The sequence below is a fragment of the Mesoplodon bidens genome, assembly GCF_964165515.1.
Source record: "Mesoplodon bidens genome assembly, contig: HAP1_SCAFFOLD_644, whole genome shotgun sequence".
Classification (NCBI taxonomy): domain Eukaryota; kingdom Metazoa; phylum Chordata; class Mammalia; order Artiodactyla; family Ziphiidae; genus Mesoplodon; species Mesoplodon bidens.
The window spans coordinates 23,409-44,590 of record NW_027671297.1 but is presented as its reverse complement, the minus strand read 5'-3'; the positions used below and the strand labels follow the sequence as shown (position 1 = coordinate 44,590).

The 21,182-nt window shown below is 50.2% G+C and overlaps 2 protein-coding genes across 2 annotated transcripts; both read right to left on the bottom strand.

The window, feature by feature from the left end:
- Positions 1-3,335: 3,335 nt before the first annotated feature.
- On the bottom strand, positions 3,336-3,939 carry LOC308611580 (Golgi-associated RAB2B interactor protein 3-like; the record flags this gene model as incomplete). The annotated part of the gene is made up of 2 exons (XM_081260304.1): positions 3,336-3,362; positions 3,409-3,939. The coding sequence occupies 2 exons, from the start codon at positions 3,937-3,939 to the stop codon at positions 3,336-3,338; spliced, it is 558 nt and encodes a 185-aa protein (XP_081116430.1).
- A 13,781-nt stretch (positions 3,940-17,720) lies between these two features.
- On the bottom strand, positions 17,721-18,324 carry LOC308611579 (Golgi-associated RAB2B interactor protein 3-like; the record flags this gene model as incomplete). The annotated part of the gene is made up of 2 exons (XM_081260303.1): positions 17,721-17,747; positions 17,794-18,324. 2 exons carry the CDS (start codon positions 18,322-18,324, stop codon positions 17,721-17,723), a joined length of 558 nt encoding a protein of 185 aa, XP_081116429.1.
- Positions 18,325-21,182: the final 2,858 nt, after the last annotated feature.

Genomic DNA, 21,182 nt, shown 5'->3' with positions numbered 1-21,182 from the left:
CAACTGTCATCAAGTGTTGTTAACAATTTAATGATTTTCATGGACTCATGAAATTTATTTACAACTTTTTTTTAAACTGGAAAGACTTTTTTATGATGGACATTTAAAAATGCATAATCTCAGTATGAAATGAGATTTCATAATCTCATTTATGATTTTTTTTATTTTTAGAATCGCTTTCCACATGCATACATAATTTGCATAGTTCATCAGTACAGAGCATTTTGGATTATTCTGTTATTCCTTAGCAATATATCTAAACCTTTCTTGTGTTCCTGGATAGTGAGTATTTATGTCCCTTAGTTTCTTTATGTTATAGTTCTTGAAAGATACCTTTCAGACTTTGTCATCCATCTCTTGTGCATATATTGAAAGGAAAACAACAGTGAAACAAATTGGTTGAGATATTTCTAAGGCAGTGACTGCCACTTGGCTGACAGCAGTATAAGAATCATCCTGATGTCAGAGACGTTAAAATAAAATGGAAACGATAATACATTCCCATGGACATACCGCTTTGCATAATAGCTTTTCCTCCCAGACCATCCCTCCCTTGTTTTGACCCTACAGAAATCCAGTATTGTGAATTTTGTGTTTATCATGTCCTTGTTTTTTTCTCCCCTTTTAGCAAATGTGTGCTAAACATGGAAGCCAACCGGGGCTTTGTCTGCCTCTCAATGGTCATGTGTGAGCCTTGTTTCTGAACCAGGAATGACTCTGAAGCTCCTAAAGAAGGAGAGGATCTTACTGGATGTCTTACTTAGAGTCCCTGAACTGGTGGCGGACTGGCTGTTCCTCAGTTTGCGAGCTGTCCTCCCGTCCTTTGTCAACTTTGGAGTTTCCATGGCCAGATGAGGACCAGTGGGAGGATGATTTCTGGGTCTTGTCCCCTCCTGTCCTGTGGTGACCTTCACGTGTCCTGCGGTGATGGGAACTTTTCCTCGATGAAGACGTGTCCTTCTTTTCTTTTTTTCTCTCCAGGCTTCATCCCTGGGGTGGAAGCCCTTCTGGCTTCCATCCCGTTCAGACATGTAGCCTTCGGTCTGCAAGGTGGAGACCACGGGGTCTGCGACCTTCCCTTCAGCTCTTCCAGCAGCAGGCTTGCTGGTTGTGACTGCAACTGGCAACACCATGCTCATGCTGCTCTCTGGACCATCTGCCCCCGTCGAGGATGTGCTGGCATCATCGGCCAAGACCAGGTTCGTGTCCTGCAAGGATAAGCTGGCAGCACCTGCAGTGTCCTCGCCGGATCCGCTTTCTCCTGGATCCTTGATGGTGGCTCCCGCCAGGCCCATGGTCAACCCTGCCGCTGCTCCTTCGGCGCTTTTCACGGCTGCAGTTGATCCATGGGGGGCACCTGCAATGGCCTCGCCAGATCCGCTTTCTCCTGGATCCTTGATGGTGGCTCCCGCCAGGCCCATGGTCAACCCTGCCGCTGATCCTTCGGCGCTTTTCACGGCTGCAGTTGATCCATGGGGGGCACCTGCAATGGCCTCGCCAGATCCGCTTTCTCCTGGATCCTTGATGGTGGCTCCAGCCAGGCCCATGGCCATTCCTGCCGCTGATCCTTCGGCGCTTTTCACGGCTGCATTTGATCCATGGGGGGCACCTGCAATGGCCTCGCCGGATCCGCTTTCTCCTGGATCCTTGATAATGGCTCCCGCCAGGCCCATGGACATCCCTGCCGCTGATCCTTCGATGCATTTCACGGCTGCAGTTGATCCATGGGGGGGCACCTGCAGTGGCCTCACCGGATCCGCTTTCTCCTGGATCCTTGATGGTGGCTCCCGCCAGACCGGTGGTCATCCCTGCCGCTGATCCTTCGGCGGTTTTCACGGCTGCAGTTGAGACATGGGGGGCACCTGCAATGGCCTCGCTGAATCCGCTTTCTCTTGGATCCTTGATGGTGGCTACAGCCAGGTCCGTGGTCATCCCTGCCGCTGATCCATCGGCGCTTTTCACGGCTGCAGTTGATCCAAGGGGGGCACCTGCAGTGGCCTCGCCGGATCCGCTTTTTCCTGGATCCTTGACCGTGGCTCCCGCCAGGTCCGTGGTCATCCCTGCCGCTGATTCTTCGGAGCTTTTCACGGCTGCACTTGATCTATGGTGGCACCTGCAATGGCCTCGCCGGATCCGCTTTCTCCAGGATCCTTGATGGTGGCTCCTTGATGGTGGCTCCAGCCAGGCCCATGGCCATTCCTGCCACTGTTCCTTCGTCGCTTTTCACGGCGGTAGTAGATCCATGGTGGGTACCTGCAATGGCCTCGCCGGATCTGCTTTCTCCTGGATCCTGGATAATGGCTCCCGCCAGGCCCATGGACAACCCTGCCGCTGATCCTTCGGCGCTTTTCACGCCTGCAGTTGATCCATCGGGGATACCTGCAGTGGCCTCGCCGGATCCGCTTTCTCCTGGATCCTTGATGGTGGCTCCCGCCAGGCCCATGGTCATTCCTCCTGCTGATCCTTCGGCACTTTTTGTGGCTCCAGTCACGTCACGAAGCTTGTGAAGCCCAGCCTCATCCTGATCCCTTTCTCTGTGGAGCTCTGTGGTCTGAGCCAAGGGGAGGAGAATCAGGTAAGTTAGAGATGACAGAAAGTGAGATCTGAACTGTCTGCTCCTCTCTCATCCTGGAGCTGAGCAACTCAAGGGCTTATACTTAGAATAACCTTTGAGATCACCCAGTCTAAGCTCCCATTGGATGCTAGATCCCATCTACTGCACCGCTCTCAAACGGCCACTCCATTTTACTTGAACAGTCCCAGGGTCAGGGAAAGCACTGATACAGTTCTCCATGATACACACTTTAATTTTATACCCTTGTGCTTCTCTCTCTGCAGGACAGACTCCTAGAAGTGGGGTTCCCGGGTCAAGGGATGCACACCTTCTGCATTTTGGTGACTCCACGGGTTGGGCTGATTTGAATCAGCATGTCGGCGTCACGGGGAGACACAATGAAGGAAGGACTTCCTAACTGTGAATGATGTTCCACAACTGATGAGACTACCTGGGCTGGGGTAAGTGTTCAAGAAGAGACCAGACAGTCAGGATGCTGTAGGAGGGATTACAGCCCTGGTGAGGAGACCAGTGCAGCTGATAATGATACCTAAGGTCTCTCTGAAATTCAGCCCTGTGGGACAAGGTGGAGAAGCACTCGGAACCTCTCCAGTGTGGCGAATCCCATAGTGATAGCTCGTTTGTCCCTGACCCTTTTCAACAATAGAAGGTATTTCCCAGGTGAGTCTCAGAGAGCACCAAAGGCTATGAAGGACCAGCTTTGCCCTGCTCTCCCAAAGCACCCTGCCCCGTGTTCTTGAGTCTCTGTGGGTGCTTCCCACTAGGATTTTGGCATCCTCTGTAGTCGCTGCATCTCCAGTTTGGAGCATCGGGGTACTGCTGTAACTGTCTACCGGTGGTCTCAGGATATAGACAAGCTTTTCCCAATGGGAAAAGAGGTCTTTTTGTGCATCGGAAGAGGGGCACAGCTGCAGATAGAAAGTCCGGCCGGTAGCAAGATTCAGGCACAGCTGCTGTTTCTCACGGTTGTGGATGGAGATCTTGACAAACTTCAAGGGAAGCAGCCTGGTGAGCTCTAGGGTCTTCACGGGCTTGCAACCTCTCCCCTTGGTGATCCCGGCGCATCTGACATGCTCTTCACAGACTTTCGTTGTTCGGGCCAGCAGCATGACGTCAGGTAGTGGGAAGAGGGGGCTGGTGGATGCGACACCCACAGTCACCCTTCGGACGCGGTTGTCTAGGTCAATCAGTTCTCCTTTCTTGCTGACCTGGATAAAGTCGCTCTCAAACATGGGAGCGTACTTGAAAATGTCATACTCTCCTCCCTCGTACAGTTGTCGTTGCAGGACCCCCATGGAGGTCCTCAACACCCCCACTGAACAGTAGCTATTGGCCGTGTAATGAGGTAAACTCTCACTGCTCATGGCTCTCTTCGTTCAAGACAGAGCCACCAGCCACAAATTGAGTCTCGGAGAGAGAGAGGGAACGAAAGCAACTCGTCACCTCCCTGCAGGACTCTGCCAGAGTCTCTTGGCCCGACCATATTTATACCGCAAGTCCTTTGTGACCCGTCACCATCACATCGCACACCCCTTTGTTGAGCCTCCAAGTCCCCACCCCCTTGGGGCAGGCTCACCAGCCTCCCCCTAAACCAACCACCATGTCCATAGGGAACAGGCTGACCCTGCCAGGGTATAGGTGTGGGTAGGCTGGATAGTCTTTCTACTCAAAAGGTTGAGAAAACCCTCCTGCTTTTGTAAATATCTGGGTGGTTTCCAGTCTTGTTGTTGTTACAAATCTCCCTGCAGGGGTCATCTTCGTGCTTCTGCTGAATGATGTCCTGGGGATAAAATCCTGGAAGTGGACTGTGTACTTGCTAAGGGCAGGCATCCTATGGGAATTGCTGTTCTCTGTGTCCCCAGCGTATATAGCACAGTGCTGGCAGGAACTTAGAAAGAGTGCTACGTGTCAGAGTCCCACTGGTACTGTCATTTCCAGGATATGGAGAATTTTCTCACCCATTTTCTCTTTTCAAGGAGGCTAACTTTTGTTTATATTTATATTTATATTTATATTTTTTACAGTTTTAGAAACTTTTTATTGTGAAATATAACACACATTCATGAAAGTGCAGAAAGCATAAATATAGCTTAATGAGTAACAAGAAAGTGAACACCCTTGTAGCTGCCACCCAGAGCAAGAAATAGAACCCTGCCAGCCCCTCTTCTGCATGCTCCCTCCCCACAAAGGTAACCCAAACTTGGATTGTATTTATTTTCTTTTCCTTCTTCTTTTTTATTGATGTATAGTTGATTTACAATGTTGTGTTAATTTGTGTTGTGTTAATTTCTTCGGTTAATTTCTGATTCAGTTTTTTGTATACATACATTCTTTTTCCTATTCTTTTCCATTATGGTTTATCACAGGATACTGAATATAGTTCTCTGTGCTCTACAGTAGGACCCTGCTGTTTATCCATCCTGTAGTTTGTATCTGCTAATCCCAAACTCCCAATCCTTCCCTCCTTGACCCCTGCTTGTTTTTTTGTTTTTTTTTTTTTTTTTTTTTGCGGTACGCGGGCCTCTCACTGTTGTGGCCTCTCTCGTTGCGGAGCACAGGCTCCGGAGCCATGGCTCACGGGCCCAGCCGCTCCGCGGCATGTGGGGCCCTCCCGGACCGGGGCACGAACCCGTGTCCCCTGTGTCGGCAGGCAGACTCCCAACCACTGCGCCACCAGGGAAGCCCGAAGCTGAGCTCTTGAACTGGAGTGACCCTTCCGAGAGGGTCTGTGTTGGGCTACGACGGCCTGACCTTCACACTCCACATCAATCATTTCTTGCCGTGCACCTTGGGTGAGGAACCCAGGCAATTTCCAAACTCACTGCCAGCTGAAGGCTTTCTGTGGGATGCACCCCCAGCAGCTGGGGCCACAAGTCCTTCGTTGAAGAAATGCACCCCACGTGGATATTTCAAATGGAACGGTGTCTTTCAAAGCATACCCTCCAATCTCCTCATTATATAGATCCTGTGGCCCCAAATAGGAAGTAACATAAAGTCCCATATTAACAACCCCCCCAGCCAAATACTTCTTTTCACAGAAACCACAGTACCCTCCACAAAGTGCACATTTGATCAGGCCACTCCCCTCTTGAAAACATATCATGGCTTTGCATCACTCCAAGGTCAGAAATCAAACTCCTTTAAATGGACCTCAAAGCCTTGCATGGCGTGGCCCCTGCTGTGTTCCCCAGCATCACATCACGCTTGCTGTGCCAGCCACGACACTGCCTTCAATATGCCTCCCACCGTAGCACATCTTCAACAATCCTGTGAATGACCTTATTTTGCTGTAGGGAAAAAAACCCTTTCTAGTATGTATGTGTGTTGCCAGACTTGAAGTTTGGGACATTGGTTAGTTTGTAATCAACCATCCATTGCCTAATTGCACTTGCAGCTGCAGAATTGCTACCACGGTGATGAATATTGCTGTCCAAAATATTGGCCTTTATCTGATAGGGTGTACTGACTTGATACCCAAATTGATGTCTCCCTCCAGAAGAAGATGCCTGTTGCTTTGAAATACGTAGGTATCTGTGCATGTGTCTCTTGATGAACCGTCAAGATAGAAAAGGAAATCCAGAGCAAGTGCCAGGCAGGGCACGTTGCGGTGGGCAAGTCCCCACCTCCACTTTACTACTGCACTGGAGGTGTAAATTGTGTCAACTGTGGGTCTGCTCAGCTAACGCCCTGCATAGTGGACTAACTAGGTTCACGTTAAAGAAGTCCTTTGGGGTGAGGGAGTGAGAATGCCTAATACAGGCTAAGAAAGACAAAAGGTAAAGCCAAGGGTACAGAATCCTAAGATGAAGCTGTTTTAAGTAGGCTGATTCAGCCTCTGGCATAGTGAAAATCTGGGGCTCTGAGTCAAAGGCTTTGGAAAGAGTTCCCCTTTATCTCCCTCCTCTACCCCGTAACTCCTCACATTTCCGGAAGGCTTCCCCCAAACCCCTCTCAGGTCTTAGAGAACATGGCTCTTTCTCTCCTCTTACCAAGACCCACTGCTTCAAGAGGTAACTCCCAGGACACATTGATCCCCACAATCTATTGGTCTTTGTGTATCGGAAATCACAAGATGGGATTTTCCAGCCACCCACCAGAGCAACTGAGAAGGGCTTCCTCTCATCCTCCCAAGCTACCACTCCTCCCAGAATCCGTATCTTATTTCTCACCTCCTCCACCTCTACCACTTAATTTGCTCTGCAGAGAAAGTCCCTAAGTTTTACTGGAAACCCAACTTCCATCCTAGTAGACCCTGTTGTCACAGAAGGGAATGAGCAGAGAATTGCAAGGCTAGCAGATGACTCCCCGGTTCATACAAAGACACATGGGGCTTCCCTGGTGGCGCAGTGGTTGGGAGTCCGCCTGCCGATGCAGGGGGCACGGGTTCGTGTCCCTGTCCGGGAAGATCCTACATGCCGTGGAGCCGCTGGGCCCGTGAGCCATGGCCGCTGAGCCTGTGCGTCCGGAGCCTGTGCTCCGCAATGGGAGAGGCCACAGCAGCGAGAGGCCCGCATACCGCAAAAAAAAAAAAACCGCAAAACAAAAAACACACATGGTTCTCAGAGGCATTCTTCTCAAATCCGACGGTTGTTAACTGTTATCAACAGTTACTCTAATCCAACTGTCATCAAGTGTTGTTAACAATTTAATGATTTTCATGGACTCATGAAATTTATTTACAACTTTTTTTTAAACTGGAAAGACTTTTTTATGATGGACATTTAAAAATGCATAATCTCAGTATGAAATGAGATTTCATAATCTCATTTATGATTTTTTTTATTTTTAGAATCGCTTTCCACATGCATACATAATTTGCATAGTTCATCAGTACAGAGCATTTTGGATTATTCTGTTATTCCTTAGCAATATATCTAAACCTTTCTTGTGTTCCTGGATAGTGAGTATTTATGTCCCTTAGTTTCTTTATGTTATAGTTCTTGAAAGATATCTTTCAGACTTTGTCATCCATCTCTTGTGCATATATTGAAAGGAAAACAACAGTGAAACAAATTGGTTGAGATATTTCTAAGGCAGTGACTGCCACTTGGCTGACAGCAGTATAAGAATCATCCTGATGTCAGAGACGTTAAAATAAAATGGAAACGATAATACATTCCCATGGACATACCGCTTTGCATAATAGCTTTTCCTCCCAGACCATCCCTCCCTTGTTTTGACCCTACAGAAATCCAGTATTGTGAATTTTGTGTTTATCATGTCCTTGTTTTTTTCTCCCCTTTTAGCAAATGTGTGCTAAACATGGAAGCCAACCGGGGCTTTGTCTGCCTCTCAATGGTCATGTGTGAGCCTTGTTTCTGAACCAGGAATGACTCTGAAGCTCCTAAAGAAGGAGAGGATCTTACTGGATGTCTTACTTAGAGTCCCTGAACTGGTGGCGGACTGGCTGTTCCTCAGTTTGCGAGCTGTCCTCCCGTCCTTTGTCAACTTTGGAGTTTCCATGGCCAGATGAGGACCAGTGGGAGGATGATTTCTGGGTCTTGTCCCCTCCTGTCCTGTGGTGACCTTCACGTGTCCTGCGGTGATGGGAACTTTTCCTCGATGAAGACGTGTCCTTCTTTTCTTTTTTTCTCTCCAGGCTTCATCCCTGGGGTGGAAGCCCTTCTGGCTTCCATCCCGTTCAGACATGTAGCCTTCGGTCTGCAAGGTGGAGACCACGGGGTCTGCGACCTTCCCTTCAGCTCTTCCAGCAGCAGGCTTGCTGGTTGTGACTGCAACTGGCAACACCATGCTCATGCTGCTCTCTGGACCATCTGCCCCCGTCGAGGATGTGCTGGCATCATCGGCCAAGACCAGGTTCGTGTCCTGCAAGGATAAGCTGGCAGCACCTGCAGTGTCCTCGCCGGATCCGCTTTCTCCTGGATCCTTGATGGTGGCTCCCGCCAGGCCCATGGTCAACCCTGCCGCTGCTCCTTCGGCGCTTTTCACGGCTGCAGTTGATCCATGGGGGGCACCTGCAATGGCCTCGCCAGATCCGCTTTCTCCTGGATCCTTGATGGTGGCTCCCGCCAGGCCCATGGTCAACCCTGCCGCTGATCCTTCGGCGCTTTTCACGGCTGCAGTTGATCCATGGGGGGCACCTGCAATGGCCTCGCCAGATCCGCTTTCTCCTGGATCCTTGATGGTGGCTCCAGCCAGGCCCATGGCCATTCCTGCCGCTGATCCTTCGGCGCTTTTCACGGCTGCATTTGATCCATGGGGGGCACCTGCAATGGCCTCGCCGGATCCGCTTTCTCCTGGATCCTTGATAATGGCTCCCGCCAGGCCCATGGACATCCCTGCCGCTGATCCTTCGATGCATTTCACGGCTGCAGTTGATCCATGGGGGGGCACCTGCAGTGGCCTCACCGGATCCGCTTTCTCCTGGATCCTTGATGGTGGCTCCCGCCAGACCGGTGGTCATCCCTGCCGCTGATCCTTCGGCGGTTTTCACGGCTGCAGTTGAGACATGGGGGGCACCTGCAATGGCCTCGCTGAATCCGCTTTCTCTTGGATCCTTGATGGTGGCTACAGCCAGGTCCGTGGTCATCCCTGCCGCTGATCCATCGGCGCTTTTCACGGCTGCAGTTGATCCAAGGGGGGCACCTGCAGTGGCCTCGCCGGATCCGCTTTTTCCTGGATCCTTGACCGTGGCTCCCGCCAGGTCCGTGGTCATCCCTGCCGCTGATTCTTCGGAGCTTTTCACGGCTGCACTTGATCTATGGTGGCACCTGCAATGGCCTCGCCGGATCCGCTTTCTCCAGGATCCTTGATGGTGGCTCCTTGATGGTGGCTCCAGCCAGGCCCATGGCCATTCCTGCCACTGTTCCTTCGTCGCTTTTCACGGCGGTAGTAGATCCATGGTGGGTACCTGCAATGGCCTCGCCGGATCTGCTTTCTCCTGGATCCTGGATAATGGCTCCCGCCAGGCCCATGGACAACCCTGCCGCTGATCCTTCGGCGCTTTTCACGCCTGCAGTTGATCCATCGGGGATACCTGCAGTGGCCTCGCCGGATCCGCTTTCTCCTGGATCCTTGATGGTGGCTCCCGCCAGGCCCATGGTCATTCCTCCTGCTGATCCTTCGGCACTTTTTGTGGCTCCAGTCACGTCACGAAGCTTGTGAAGCCCAGCCTCATCCTGATCCCTTTCTCTGTGGAGCTCTGTGGTCTGAGCCAAGGGGAGGAGAATCAGGTAAGTTAGAGATGACAGAAAGTGAGATCTGAACTGTCTGCTCCTCTCTCATCCTGGAGCTGAGCAACTCAAGGGCTTATACTTAGAATAACCTTTGAGATCACCCAGTCTAAGCTCCCATTGGATGCTAGATCCCATCTACTGCACCGCTCTCAAACGGCCACTCCATTTTACTTGAACAGTCCCAGGGTCAGGGAAAGCACTGATACAGTTCTCCATGATACACACTTTAATTTTATACCCTTGTGCTTCTCTCTCTGCAGGACAGACTCCTAGAAGTGGGGTTCCCGGGTCAAGGGATGCACACCTTCTGCATTTTGGTGACTCCACGGGTTGGGCTGATTTGAATCAGCATGTCGGCGTCACGGGGAGACACAATGAAGGAAGGACTTCCTAACTGTGAATGATGTTCCACAACTGATGAGACTACCTGGGCTGGGGTAAGTGTTCAAGAAGAGACCAGACAGTCAGGATGCTGTAGGAGGGATTACAGCCCTGGTGAGGAGACCAGTGCAGCTGATAATGATACCTAAGGTCTCTCTGAAATTCAGCCCTGTGGGACAAGGTGGAGAAGCACTCGGAACCTCTCCAGTGTGGTGAATCCCATAGTGATAGCTCGTTTGTCCCTGACCCTTTTCAACAATAGAAGGTATTTCCCAGGTGAGTCTCAGAGAGCACCAAAGGCTATGAAGGACCAGCTTTGCCCTGCTCTCCCAAAGCACCCTGCCCCGTGTTCTTGAGTCTCTGTGGGTGCTTCCCACTAGGATTTTGGCATCCTCTGTAGTCGCTGCATCTCCAGTTTGGAGCATCGGGGTACTGCTGTAACTGTCTACCGGTGGTCTCAGGATATAGACAAGCTTTTCCCAATGGGAAAAGAGGTCTTTTTGTGCATCGGAAGAGGGGCACAGCTGCAGATAGAAAGTCCGGCCGGTAGCAAGATTCAGGCACAGCTGCTGTTTCTCACGGTTGTGGATGGAGATCTTGACAAACTTCAAGGGAAGCAGCCTGGTGAGCTCTAGGGTCTTCACGGGCTTGCAACCTCTCCCCTTGGTGATCCCGGCGCATCTGACATGCTCTTCACAGACTTTCGTTGTTCGGGCCAGCAGCATGACGTCAGGTAGTGGGAAGAGGGGGCTGGTGGATGCGACACCCACAGTCACCCTTCGGACGCGGTTGTCTAGGTCAATCAGTTCTCCTTTCTTGCTGACCTGGATAAAGTCGCTCTCAAACATGGGAGCGTACTTGAAAATGTCATACTCTCCTCCCTCGTACAGTTGTCGTTGCAGGACCCCCATGGAGGTCCTCAACACCCCCACTGAACAGTAGCTATTGGCCGTGTAATGAGGTAAACTCTCACTGCTCATGGCTCTCTTCGTTCAAGACAGAGCCACCAGCCACAAATTGAGTCTCGGAGAGAGAGAGGGAACGAAAGCAACTCGTCACCTCCCTGCAGGACTCTGCCAGAGTCTCTTGGCCCGACCATATTTATACCGCAAGTCCTTTGTGACCCGTCACCATCACATCGCACACCCCTTTGTTGAGCCTCCAAGTCCCCACCCCCTTGGGGCAGGCTCACCAGCCTCCCCCTAAACCAACCACCATGTCCATAGGGAACAGGCTGACCCTGCCAGGGTATAGGTGTGGGTAGGCTGGATAGTCTTTCTACTCAAAAGGTTGAGAAAACCCTCCTGCTTTTGTAAATATCTGGGTGGTTTCCAGTCTTGTTGTTGTTACAAATCTCCCTGCAGGGGTCATCTTCGTGCTTCTGCTGAATGATGTCCTGGGGATAAAATCCTGGAAGTGGACTGTGTACTTGCTAAGGGCAGGCATCCTATGGGAATTGCTGTTCTCTGTGTCCCCAGCGTATATAGCACAGTGCTGGCAGGAACTTAGAAAGAGTGCTACGTGTCAGAGTCCCACTGGTACTGTCATTTCCAGGATATGGAGAATTTTCTCACCCATTTTCTCTTTTCAAGGAGGCTAACTTTTGTTTATATTTATATTTATATTTATATTTTTTACAGTTTTAGAAACTTTTTATTGTGAAATATAACACACATTCATGAAAGTGCAGAAAGCATAAATATAGCTTAATGAGTAACAAGAAAGTGAACACCCTTGTAGCTGCCACCCAGAGCAAGAAATAGAACCCTGCCAGCCCCTCTTCTGCATGCTCCCTCCCCACAAAGGTAACCCAAACTTGGATTGTATTTATTTTCTTTTCCTTCTTCTTTTTTATTGATGTATAGTTGATTTACAATGTTGTGTTAATTTGTGTTGTGTTAATTTCTTCGGTTAATTTCTGATTCAGTTTTTTGTATACATACATTCTTTTTCCTATTCTTTTCCATTATGGTTTATCACAGGATACTGAATATAGTTCTCTGTGCTCTACAGTAGGACCCTGCTGTTTATCCATCCTGTAGTTTGTATCTGCTAATCCCAAACTCCCAATCCTTCCCTCCTTGACCCCTGCTTGTTTTTTTGTTTTTTTTTTTTTTTTTTTTGCGGTACGCGGGCCTCTCACTGTTGTGGCCTCTCTCGTTGCGGAGCACAGGCTCCGGAGCCATGGCTCACGGGCCCAGCCGCTCCGCGGCATGTGGGGCCCTCCCGGACCGGGGCACGAACCCGTGTCCCCTGTGTCGGCAGGCAGACTCCCAACCACTGCGCCACCAGGGAAGCCCGAAGCTGAGCTCTTGAACTGGAGTGACCCTTCCGAGAGGGTCTGTGTTGGGCTACGACGGCCTGACCTTCACACTCCACATCAATCATTTCTTGCCGTGCACCTTGGGTGAGGAACCCAGGCAATTTCCAAACTCACTGCCAGCTGAAGGCTTTCTGTGGGATGCACCCCCAGCAGCTGGGGCCACAAGTCCTTCGTTGAAGAAATGCACCCCACGTGGATATTTCAAATGGAACGGTGTCTTTCAAAGCATACCCTCCAATCTCCTCATTATATAGATCCTGTGGCCCCAAATAGGAAGTAACATAAAGTCCCATATTAACAACCCCCCCAGCCAAATACTTCTTTTCACAGAAACCACAGTACCCTCCACAAAGTGCACATTTGATCAGGCCACTCCCCTCTTGAAAACATATCATGGCTTTGCATCACTCCAAGGTCAGAAATCAAACTCCTTTAAATGGACCTCAAAGCCTTGCATGGCGTGGCCCCTGCTGTGTTCCCCAGCATCACATCACGCTTGCTGTGCCAGCCACGACACTGCCTTCAATATGCCTCCCACCGTAGCACATCTTCAACAATCCTGTGAATGACCTTATTTTGCTGTAGGGAAAAAAACCCTTTCTAGTATGTATGTGTGTTGCCAGACTTGAAGTTTGGGACATTGGTCAGTTTGTAATCAACCATCCATTGCCTAATTGCACTTGCAGCTGCAGAATTGCTACCACGGTGATGAATATTGCTGTCCAAAATATTGGCCTTTATCTGATAGGGTGTACTGACTTGATACCCAAATTGATGTCTCCCTCCAGAAGAAGATGCCTGTTGCTTTGAAATACGTAGGTATCTGTGCATGTGTCTCTTGATGAACCGTCAAGATAGAAAAGGAAATCCAGAGCAAGTGCCAGGCAGGGCACGTTGCGGTGGGCAAGTCCCCACCTCCACTTTACTACTGCACTGGAGGTGTAAATTGTGTCAACTGTGGGTCTGCTCAGCTAACGCCCTGCATAGTGGACTAACTAGGTTCACGTTAAAGAAGTCCTTTGGGGTGAGGGAGTGAGAATGCCTAATACAGGCTAAGAAAGACAAAAGGTAAAGCCAAGGGTACAGAATCCTAAGATGAAGCTGTTTTAAGTAGGCTGATTCAGCCTCTGGCATAGTGAAAATCTGGGGCTCTGAGTCAAAGGCTTTGGAAAGAGTTCCCCTTTATCTCCCTCCTCTACCCCGTAACTCCTCACATTTCCGGAAGGCTTCCCCCAAACCCCTCTCAGGTCTTAGAGAACATGGCTCTTTCTCTCCTCTTACCAAGACCCACTGCTTCAAGAGGTAACTCCCAGGACACATTGATCCCCACAATCTATTGGTCTTTGTGTATCGGAAATCACAAGATGGGATTTTCCAGCCACCCACCAGAGCAACTGAGAAGGGCTTCCTCTCATCCTCCCAAGCTACCACTCCTCCCAGAATCCGTATCTTATTTCTCACCTCCTCCACCTCTACCACTTAATTTGCTCTGCAGAGAAAGTCCCTAAGTTTTACTGGAAACCCAACTTCCATCCTAGTAGACCCTGTTGTCACAGAAGGGAATGAGCAGAGAATTGCAAGGCTAGCAGATGACTCCCCGGTTCATACAAAGACACATGGGGCTTCCCTGGTGGCGCAGTGGTTGGGAGTCCGCCTGCCGATGCAGGGGGCACGGGTTCGTGTCCCTGTCCGGGAAGATCCTACATGCCGTGGAGCCGCTGGGCCCGTGAGCCATGGCCGCTGAGCCTGTGCGTCCGGAGCCTGTGCTCCGCAATGGGAGAGGCCACAGCAGCGAGAGGCCCGCATACCGCAAAAAAAAAAAAACCGCAAAACAAAAAACACACATGGTTCTCAGAGGCATTCTTCTCAAATCCGACGGTTGTTAACTGTTATCAACAGTTACTCTAATCCAACTGTCATCAAGTGTTGTTAACAATTTAATGATTTTCATGGACTCATGAAATTTATTTACAACTTTTTTTTAAACTGGAAAGACTTTTTTATGATGGACATTTAAAAATGCATAATCTCAGTATGAAATGAGATTTCATAATCTCATTTATGATTTTTTTTATTTTTAGAATCGCTTTCCACATGCATACATAATTTGCATAGTTCATCAGTACAGAGCATTTTGGATTATTCTGTTATTCCTTAGCAATATATCTAAACCTTTCTTGTGTTCCTGGATAGTGAGTATTTATGTCCCTTAGTTTCTTTATGTTATAGTTCTTGAAAGATATCTTTCAGACTTTGTCATCCATCTCTTGTGCATATATTGAAAGGAAAACAACAGTGAAACAAATTGGTTGAGATATTTCTAAGGCAGTGACTGCCACTTGGCTGACAGCAGTATAAGAATCATCCTGATGTCAGAGACGTTAAAATAAAATGGAAACGATAATACATTCCCATGGACATACCGCTTTGCATAATAGCTTTTCCTCCCAGACCATCCCTCCCTTGTTTTGACCCTACAGAAATCCAGTATTGTGAATTTTGTGTTTATCATGTCCTTGTTTTTTTCTCCCCTTTTAGCAAATGTGTGCTAAACATGGAAGCCAACCGGGGCTTTGTCTGCCTCTCAATGGTCATGTGTGAGCCTTGTTTCTGAACCAGGAATGACTCTGAAGCTCCTAAAGAAGGAGAGGATCTTACTGGATGTCTTACTTAGAGTCCCTGAACTGGTGGCGGACTGGCTGTTCCTCAGTTTGCGAGCTGTCCTCCCGTCCTTTGTCAACTTTGGAGTTTCCATGGCCAGATGAGGACCAGTGGGAGGATGATTTCTGGGTCTTGTCCCCTCCTGTCCTGTGGTGACCTTCACGTGTCCTGCGGTGATGGGAACTTTTCCTCGATGAAGACGTGTCCTTCTTTTCTTTTTTTCTCTCCAGGCTTCATCCCTGGGGTGGAAGCCCTTCTGGCTTCCATCCCGTTCAGACATGTAGCCTTCGGTCTGCAAGGTGGAGACCACGGGGTCTGCGACCTTCCCTTCAGCTCTTCCAGCAGCAGGCTTGCTGGTTGTGACTGCAACTGGCAACACCATGCTCATGCTGCTCTCTGGACCATCTGCCCCCGTCGAGGATGTGCTGGCATCATCGGCCAAGACCAGGTTCGTGTCCTGCAAGGATAAGCTGGCAGCACCTGCAGTGTCCTCGCCGGATCCGCTTTCTCCTGGATCCTTGATGGTGGCTCCCGCCAGGCCCATGGTCAACCCTGCCGCTGCTCCTTCGGCGCTTTTCACGGCTGCAGTTGATCCATGGGGGGCACCTGCAATGGCCTCGCCAGATCCGCTTTCTCCTGGATCCTTGATGGTGGCTCCCGCCAGGCCCATGGTCAACCCTGCCGCTGATCCTTCGGCGCTTTTCACGGCTGCAGTTGATCCATGGGGGGCACCTGCAATGGCCTCGCCAGATCCGCTTTCTCCTGGATCCTTGATGGTGGCTCCAGCCAGGCCCATGGCCATTCCTGCCGCTGATCCTTCGGCGCTTTTCACGGCTGCATTTGATCCATGGGGGGCACCTGCAATGGCCTCGCCGGATCCGCTTTCTCCTGGATCCTTGATAATGGCTCCCGCCAGGCCCATGGACATCCCTGCCGCTGATCCTTCGATGCATTTCACGGCTGCAGTTGATCCATGGGGGGGCACCTGCAGTGGCCTCACCGGATCCGCTTTCTCCTGGATCCTTGATGGTGGCTCCCGCCAGACCGGTGGTCATCCCTGCCGCTGATCCTTCGGCGGTTTTCACGGCTGCAGTTGAGACATGGGGGGCACCTGCAATGGCCTCGCTGAATCCGCTTTCTCTTGGATCCTTGATGGTGGCTACAGCCAGGTCCGTGGTCATCCCTGCCGCTGATCCATCGGCGCTTTTCACGGCTGCAGTTGATCCAAGGGGGGCACCTGCAGTGGCCTCGCCGGATCCGCTTTTTCCTGGATCCTTGACCGTGGCTCCCGCCAGGTCCGTGGTCATCCCTGCCGCTGATTCTTCGGAGCTTTTCACGGCTGCACTTGATCTATGGTGGCACCTGCAATGGCCTCGCCGGATCCGCTTTCTCCAGGATCCTTGATGGTGGCTCCTTGATGGTGGCTCCAGCCAGGCCCATGGCCATTCCTGCCACTGTTCCTTCGTCGCTTTTCACGGCGGTAGTAGATCCATGGTGGGTACCTGCAATGGCCTCGCCGGATCTGCTTTCTCCTGGATCCTGGATAATGGCTCCCGCCAGGCCCATGGACAACCCTGCCGCTGATCCTTCGGCGCTTTTCACGCCTGCAGTTGATCCATCGGGGATACCTGCAGTGGCCTCGCCGGATCCGCTTTCTCCTGGATCCTTGATGGTGGCTCCCGCCAGGCCCATGGTCATTCCTCCTGCTGATCCTTCGGCACTTTTTGTGGCTCCAGTCACGTCACGAAGCTTGTGAAGCCCAGCCTCATCCTGATCCCTTTCTCTGTGGAGCTCTGTGGTCTGAGCCAAGGGGAGGAGAATCAGGTAAGTTAGAGATGACAGAAAGTGAGATCTGAACTGTCTGCTCCTCTCTCATCCTGGAGCTGAGCAACTCAAGGGCTTATACTTAGAATAACCTTTGAGATCACCCAGTCTAAGCTCCCATTGGATGCTAGATCCCATCTACTGCACCGCTCTCAAACGGCCACTCCATTTTACTTGAACAGTCCCAGGGTCAGGGAAAGCACTGATACAGTTCTCCATGATACACACTTTAATTTTATACCCTTGTGCTTCTCTCTCTGCAGGACAGACTCCTAGAAGTGGGGTTCCCGGGTCAAGGGATGCACACCTTCTGCATTTTGGTGACTCCACGGGTTGGGCTGATTTGAATCAGCATGTCGGCGTCACGGGGAGACACAATGAAGGAAGGACTTCCTAACTGTGAATGATGTTCCACAACTGATGAGACTACCTGGGCTGGGGTAAGTGTTCAAGAAGAGACCAGACAGTCAGGATGCTGTAGGAGGGATTACAGCCCTGGTGAGGAGACCAGTGCAGCTGATAATGATACCTAAGGTCTCTCTGAAATTCAGCCCTGTGGGACAAGGTGGAGAAGCACTCGGAACCTCTCCAGTGTGGTGAATCCCATAGTGATAGCTCGTTTGTCCCTGACCCTTTTCAACAATAGAAGGTATTTCCCAGGTGAGTCTCAGAGAGCACCAAAGGCTATGAAGGACCAGCTTTGCCCTGCTCTCCCAAAGCACCCTGCCCCGTGTTCTTGAGTCTCTGTGGGTGCTTCCCACTAGGATTTTGGCATCCTCTGTAGTCGCTGCATCTCCAGTTTGGAGCATCGGGGTACTGCTGTAACTGTCTACCGGTGGTCTCAGGATATAGACAAGCTTTTCCCAATGGGAAAAGAGGTCTTTTTGTGCATCGGAAGAGGGGCACAGCTGCAGATAGAAAGTCCGGCCGGTAGCAAGATTCAGGCACAGCTGCTGTTTCTCACGGTTGTGGATGGAGATCTTGACAAACTTCAAGGGAAGCAGCCTGGTGAGCTCTAGGGTCTTCACGGGCTTGCAACCTCTCCCCTTGGTGATCCCGGCGCATCTGACATGCTCTTCACAGACTTTCGTTGTTCGGGCCAGCAGCATGACGTCAGGTAGTGGGAAGAGGGGGCTGGTGGATGCGACACCCACAGTCACCCTTCGGACGCGGTTGTCTAGGTCAATCAGTTCTCCTTTCTTGCTGACCTGGATAAAGTCGCTCTCAAACATGGGAGCGTACTTGAAAATGTCATACTCTCCTCCCTCGTACAGTTGTCGTTGCAGGACCCCCATGGAGGTCCTCAACACCCCCACTGAACAGTAGCTATTGGCCGTGTAATGAGGTAAACTCTCACTGCTCATGGCTCTCTTCGTTCAAGACAGAGCCACCAGCCACAAATTGAGTCTCGGAGAGAGAGAGGGAACGAAAGCAACTCGTCACCTCCCTGCAGGACTCTGCCAGAGTCTCTTGGCCCGACCATATTTATACCGCAAGTCCTTTGTGACCCGTCACCATCACATCGCACACCCCTTTGTTGAGCCTCCAAGTCCCCACCCCCTTGGGGCAGGCTCACCAGCCTCCCCCTAAACCAACCACCATGTCCATAGGGAACAGGCTGACCCTGCCAGGGTATAGGTGTGGGTAGGCTGGATAGTCTTTCTACTCAAAAGGTTGAGAAAACCCTCCTGCTTTTGTAAATATCTGGGTGGTTTCCAGTCTTGTTGTTGTTACAAATCTCCCTGCAGGGGTCATCTTCGTGCTTCTGCTGAATGATGTCCTGGGGATAAAATCCTGGAAGTGGACTGTGTACTTGCTAAGGGCAGGCATCCTATGGGAATTGCTGTTCTCTGTGTCCCCAGCGTATATAGCACAGTGCTGGCAGGAACTTAGAAAGAGTGCTACGTGTCAGAGTCCCACTGGTACTGTCATTTCCAGGATATGGAGAATTTTCTCACCCATTTTCTCTTTTCAAGGAGGCTAACTTTTGTTTATATTTATATTTATATTTATATTTTTTACAGTTTTAGAAACTTTTTATTGTGAAATATAACACACATTCATGAAAGTGCAGAAAGCATAAATATAGCTTAATGAGTAACAAGAAAGTGAACACCCTTGTAGCTGCCACCCAGAGCAAGAAATAGAACCCTGCCAGCCCCTCTTCTGCATGCTCCCTCCCCACAAAGGTAACCCAAACTTGGATTGTATTTATTTTCTTTTCCTTCTTCTTTTTTATTGATGTATAGTTGATTTACAATGTTGTGTTAATTTGTGTTGTGTTAATTTCTTCGGTTAATTTCTGATTCAGTTTTTTGTATACATACATTCTTTTTCCTATTCTTTTCCATTATGGTTTATCACAGGATACTGAATATAGTTCTCTGTGCTCTACAGTAGGACCCTGCTGTTTATCCATCCTGTAGTTTGTATCTGCTAATCCCAAACTCCCAATCCTTCCCTCCTTGACCCCTGCTTGTTTTTTTGTTTTTTTTTTTTTTTTTTTTGCGGTACGCGGGCCTCTCACTGTTGTGGCCTCTCTCGTTGCGGAGCACAGGCTCCGGAGCCATGGCTCACGGGCCCAGCCGCTCCGCGGCATGTGGGGCCCTCCCGGACCGGGGCACGAACCCGTGTCCCCTGTGTCGGCAGGCAGACTCCCAACCACTGCGCCACCAGGGAAGCCCGAAGCTGAGCTCTTGAACTGGAGTGACCCTTCCGAGAGGGTCTGTGTTGGGCTACGACGGCCTGACCTTCACACTCCACATCAATCATTTCTTGCCGTGCACCTTGGGTGAGGAACCCAGGCAATTTCCAAACTCACTGCCAGCTGAAGGCTTTCTGTGGGATGCACCCCCAGCAGCTGGGGCCACAAGTCCTTCGTTGAAGAAATGCACCCCACGTGGATATTTCAAATGGAACGGTGTCTTTCAAAGCATACCCTCCAATCTCCTCATTATATAGATCCTGTGGCCCCAAATAGGAAGTAACATAAAGTCCCATATTAACAACCCCCCCAGCCAAATACTTCTTTTCACAGAAACCACAGTACCCTCCACAAAGTGCACATTTGATCAGGCCACTCCCCTCTTGAAAACATATCATGGCTTTGCATCACTCCAAGGTCAGAAATCAAACTCCTTTAAATGGACCTCAAAGCCTTGCATGGCGTGGCCCCTGCTGTGTTCCCCAGCATCACATCACGCTTGCTGTGCCAGCCACGACACTGCCTTCAATATGCCTCCCACCGTAGCACATCTTCAACAATCCTGTGAATGACCTTATTTTGCTGTAGGGAAAAAAACCCTTTCTAGTATGTATGTGTGTTGCCAGACTTGAAGTTTGGGACATTGGTCAGTTTGTAATCAACCATCCATTGCGTAATTGCACTTGCAGCTGCAGAATTGCTACCACGGTGATGAATATTGCTGTCCAAAATATTGGCCTTTATCTGATAGGGTGTACTGACTTGATACCCAAATTGATGTCTCCCTCCAGAGGAAGATGCCTGTTGCTTTGAAATACGTAGGTATCTGTGCATGTGTCTCTTGATGAACCGTCAAGATAGAAAAGGAAATCCAGAGCAAGTGCCAGGCAGGGCACGTTGCGGTGGGCAAGTCCCCACCTCCACTTTACTACTGCACTGGAGGTGTAAATTGTGTCAACTGTGGGTCTGCTCAGCTAACGCCCTGCATAGTGGACTAACTAGGTTCACGTTAAAGAAGTCCTTTGGGGTGAGGGAGTGAGAATGCCTAATACAGGCTAAGAAAGACAAAAGGTAAAGCCAAGGGTACAGAATCCTAAGATGAAGCTGTTTTAAGTAGGCTGATTCAGCCTCTGGCATGGTGAAAATCTGGGGCTCTGAGTCAAAGGCTTTGGAAAGAGTTCCCCTTTATCTCCCTCCTCTACCCCGTAACTCCTCACATTTCCGGAAGGCTTCCCCCAAACCCCTCTCAGGTCTTAGAGAACATGGCTCTTTCTCTCCTCTTACCAAGACCCACTGCTTCAAGAGGTAACTCCCAGGACACATTGATCCCCACAATCTATTGGTCTTTGTGTATCGGAAATCACAAGATGGGATTTTCCAGCCACCCACCAGAGCAACTGAGAAGGGCTTCCTCTCATCCTCCCAAGCTACCACTCCTCCCAGAATCCGTATCTTATTTCTCACCTCCTCCACCTCTACCACTTAATTTGCTCTGCAGAGAAAGTCCCTAAGTTTTAC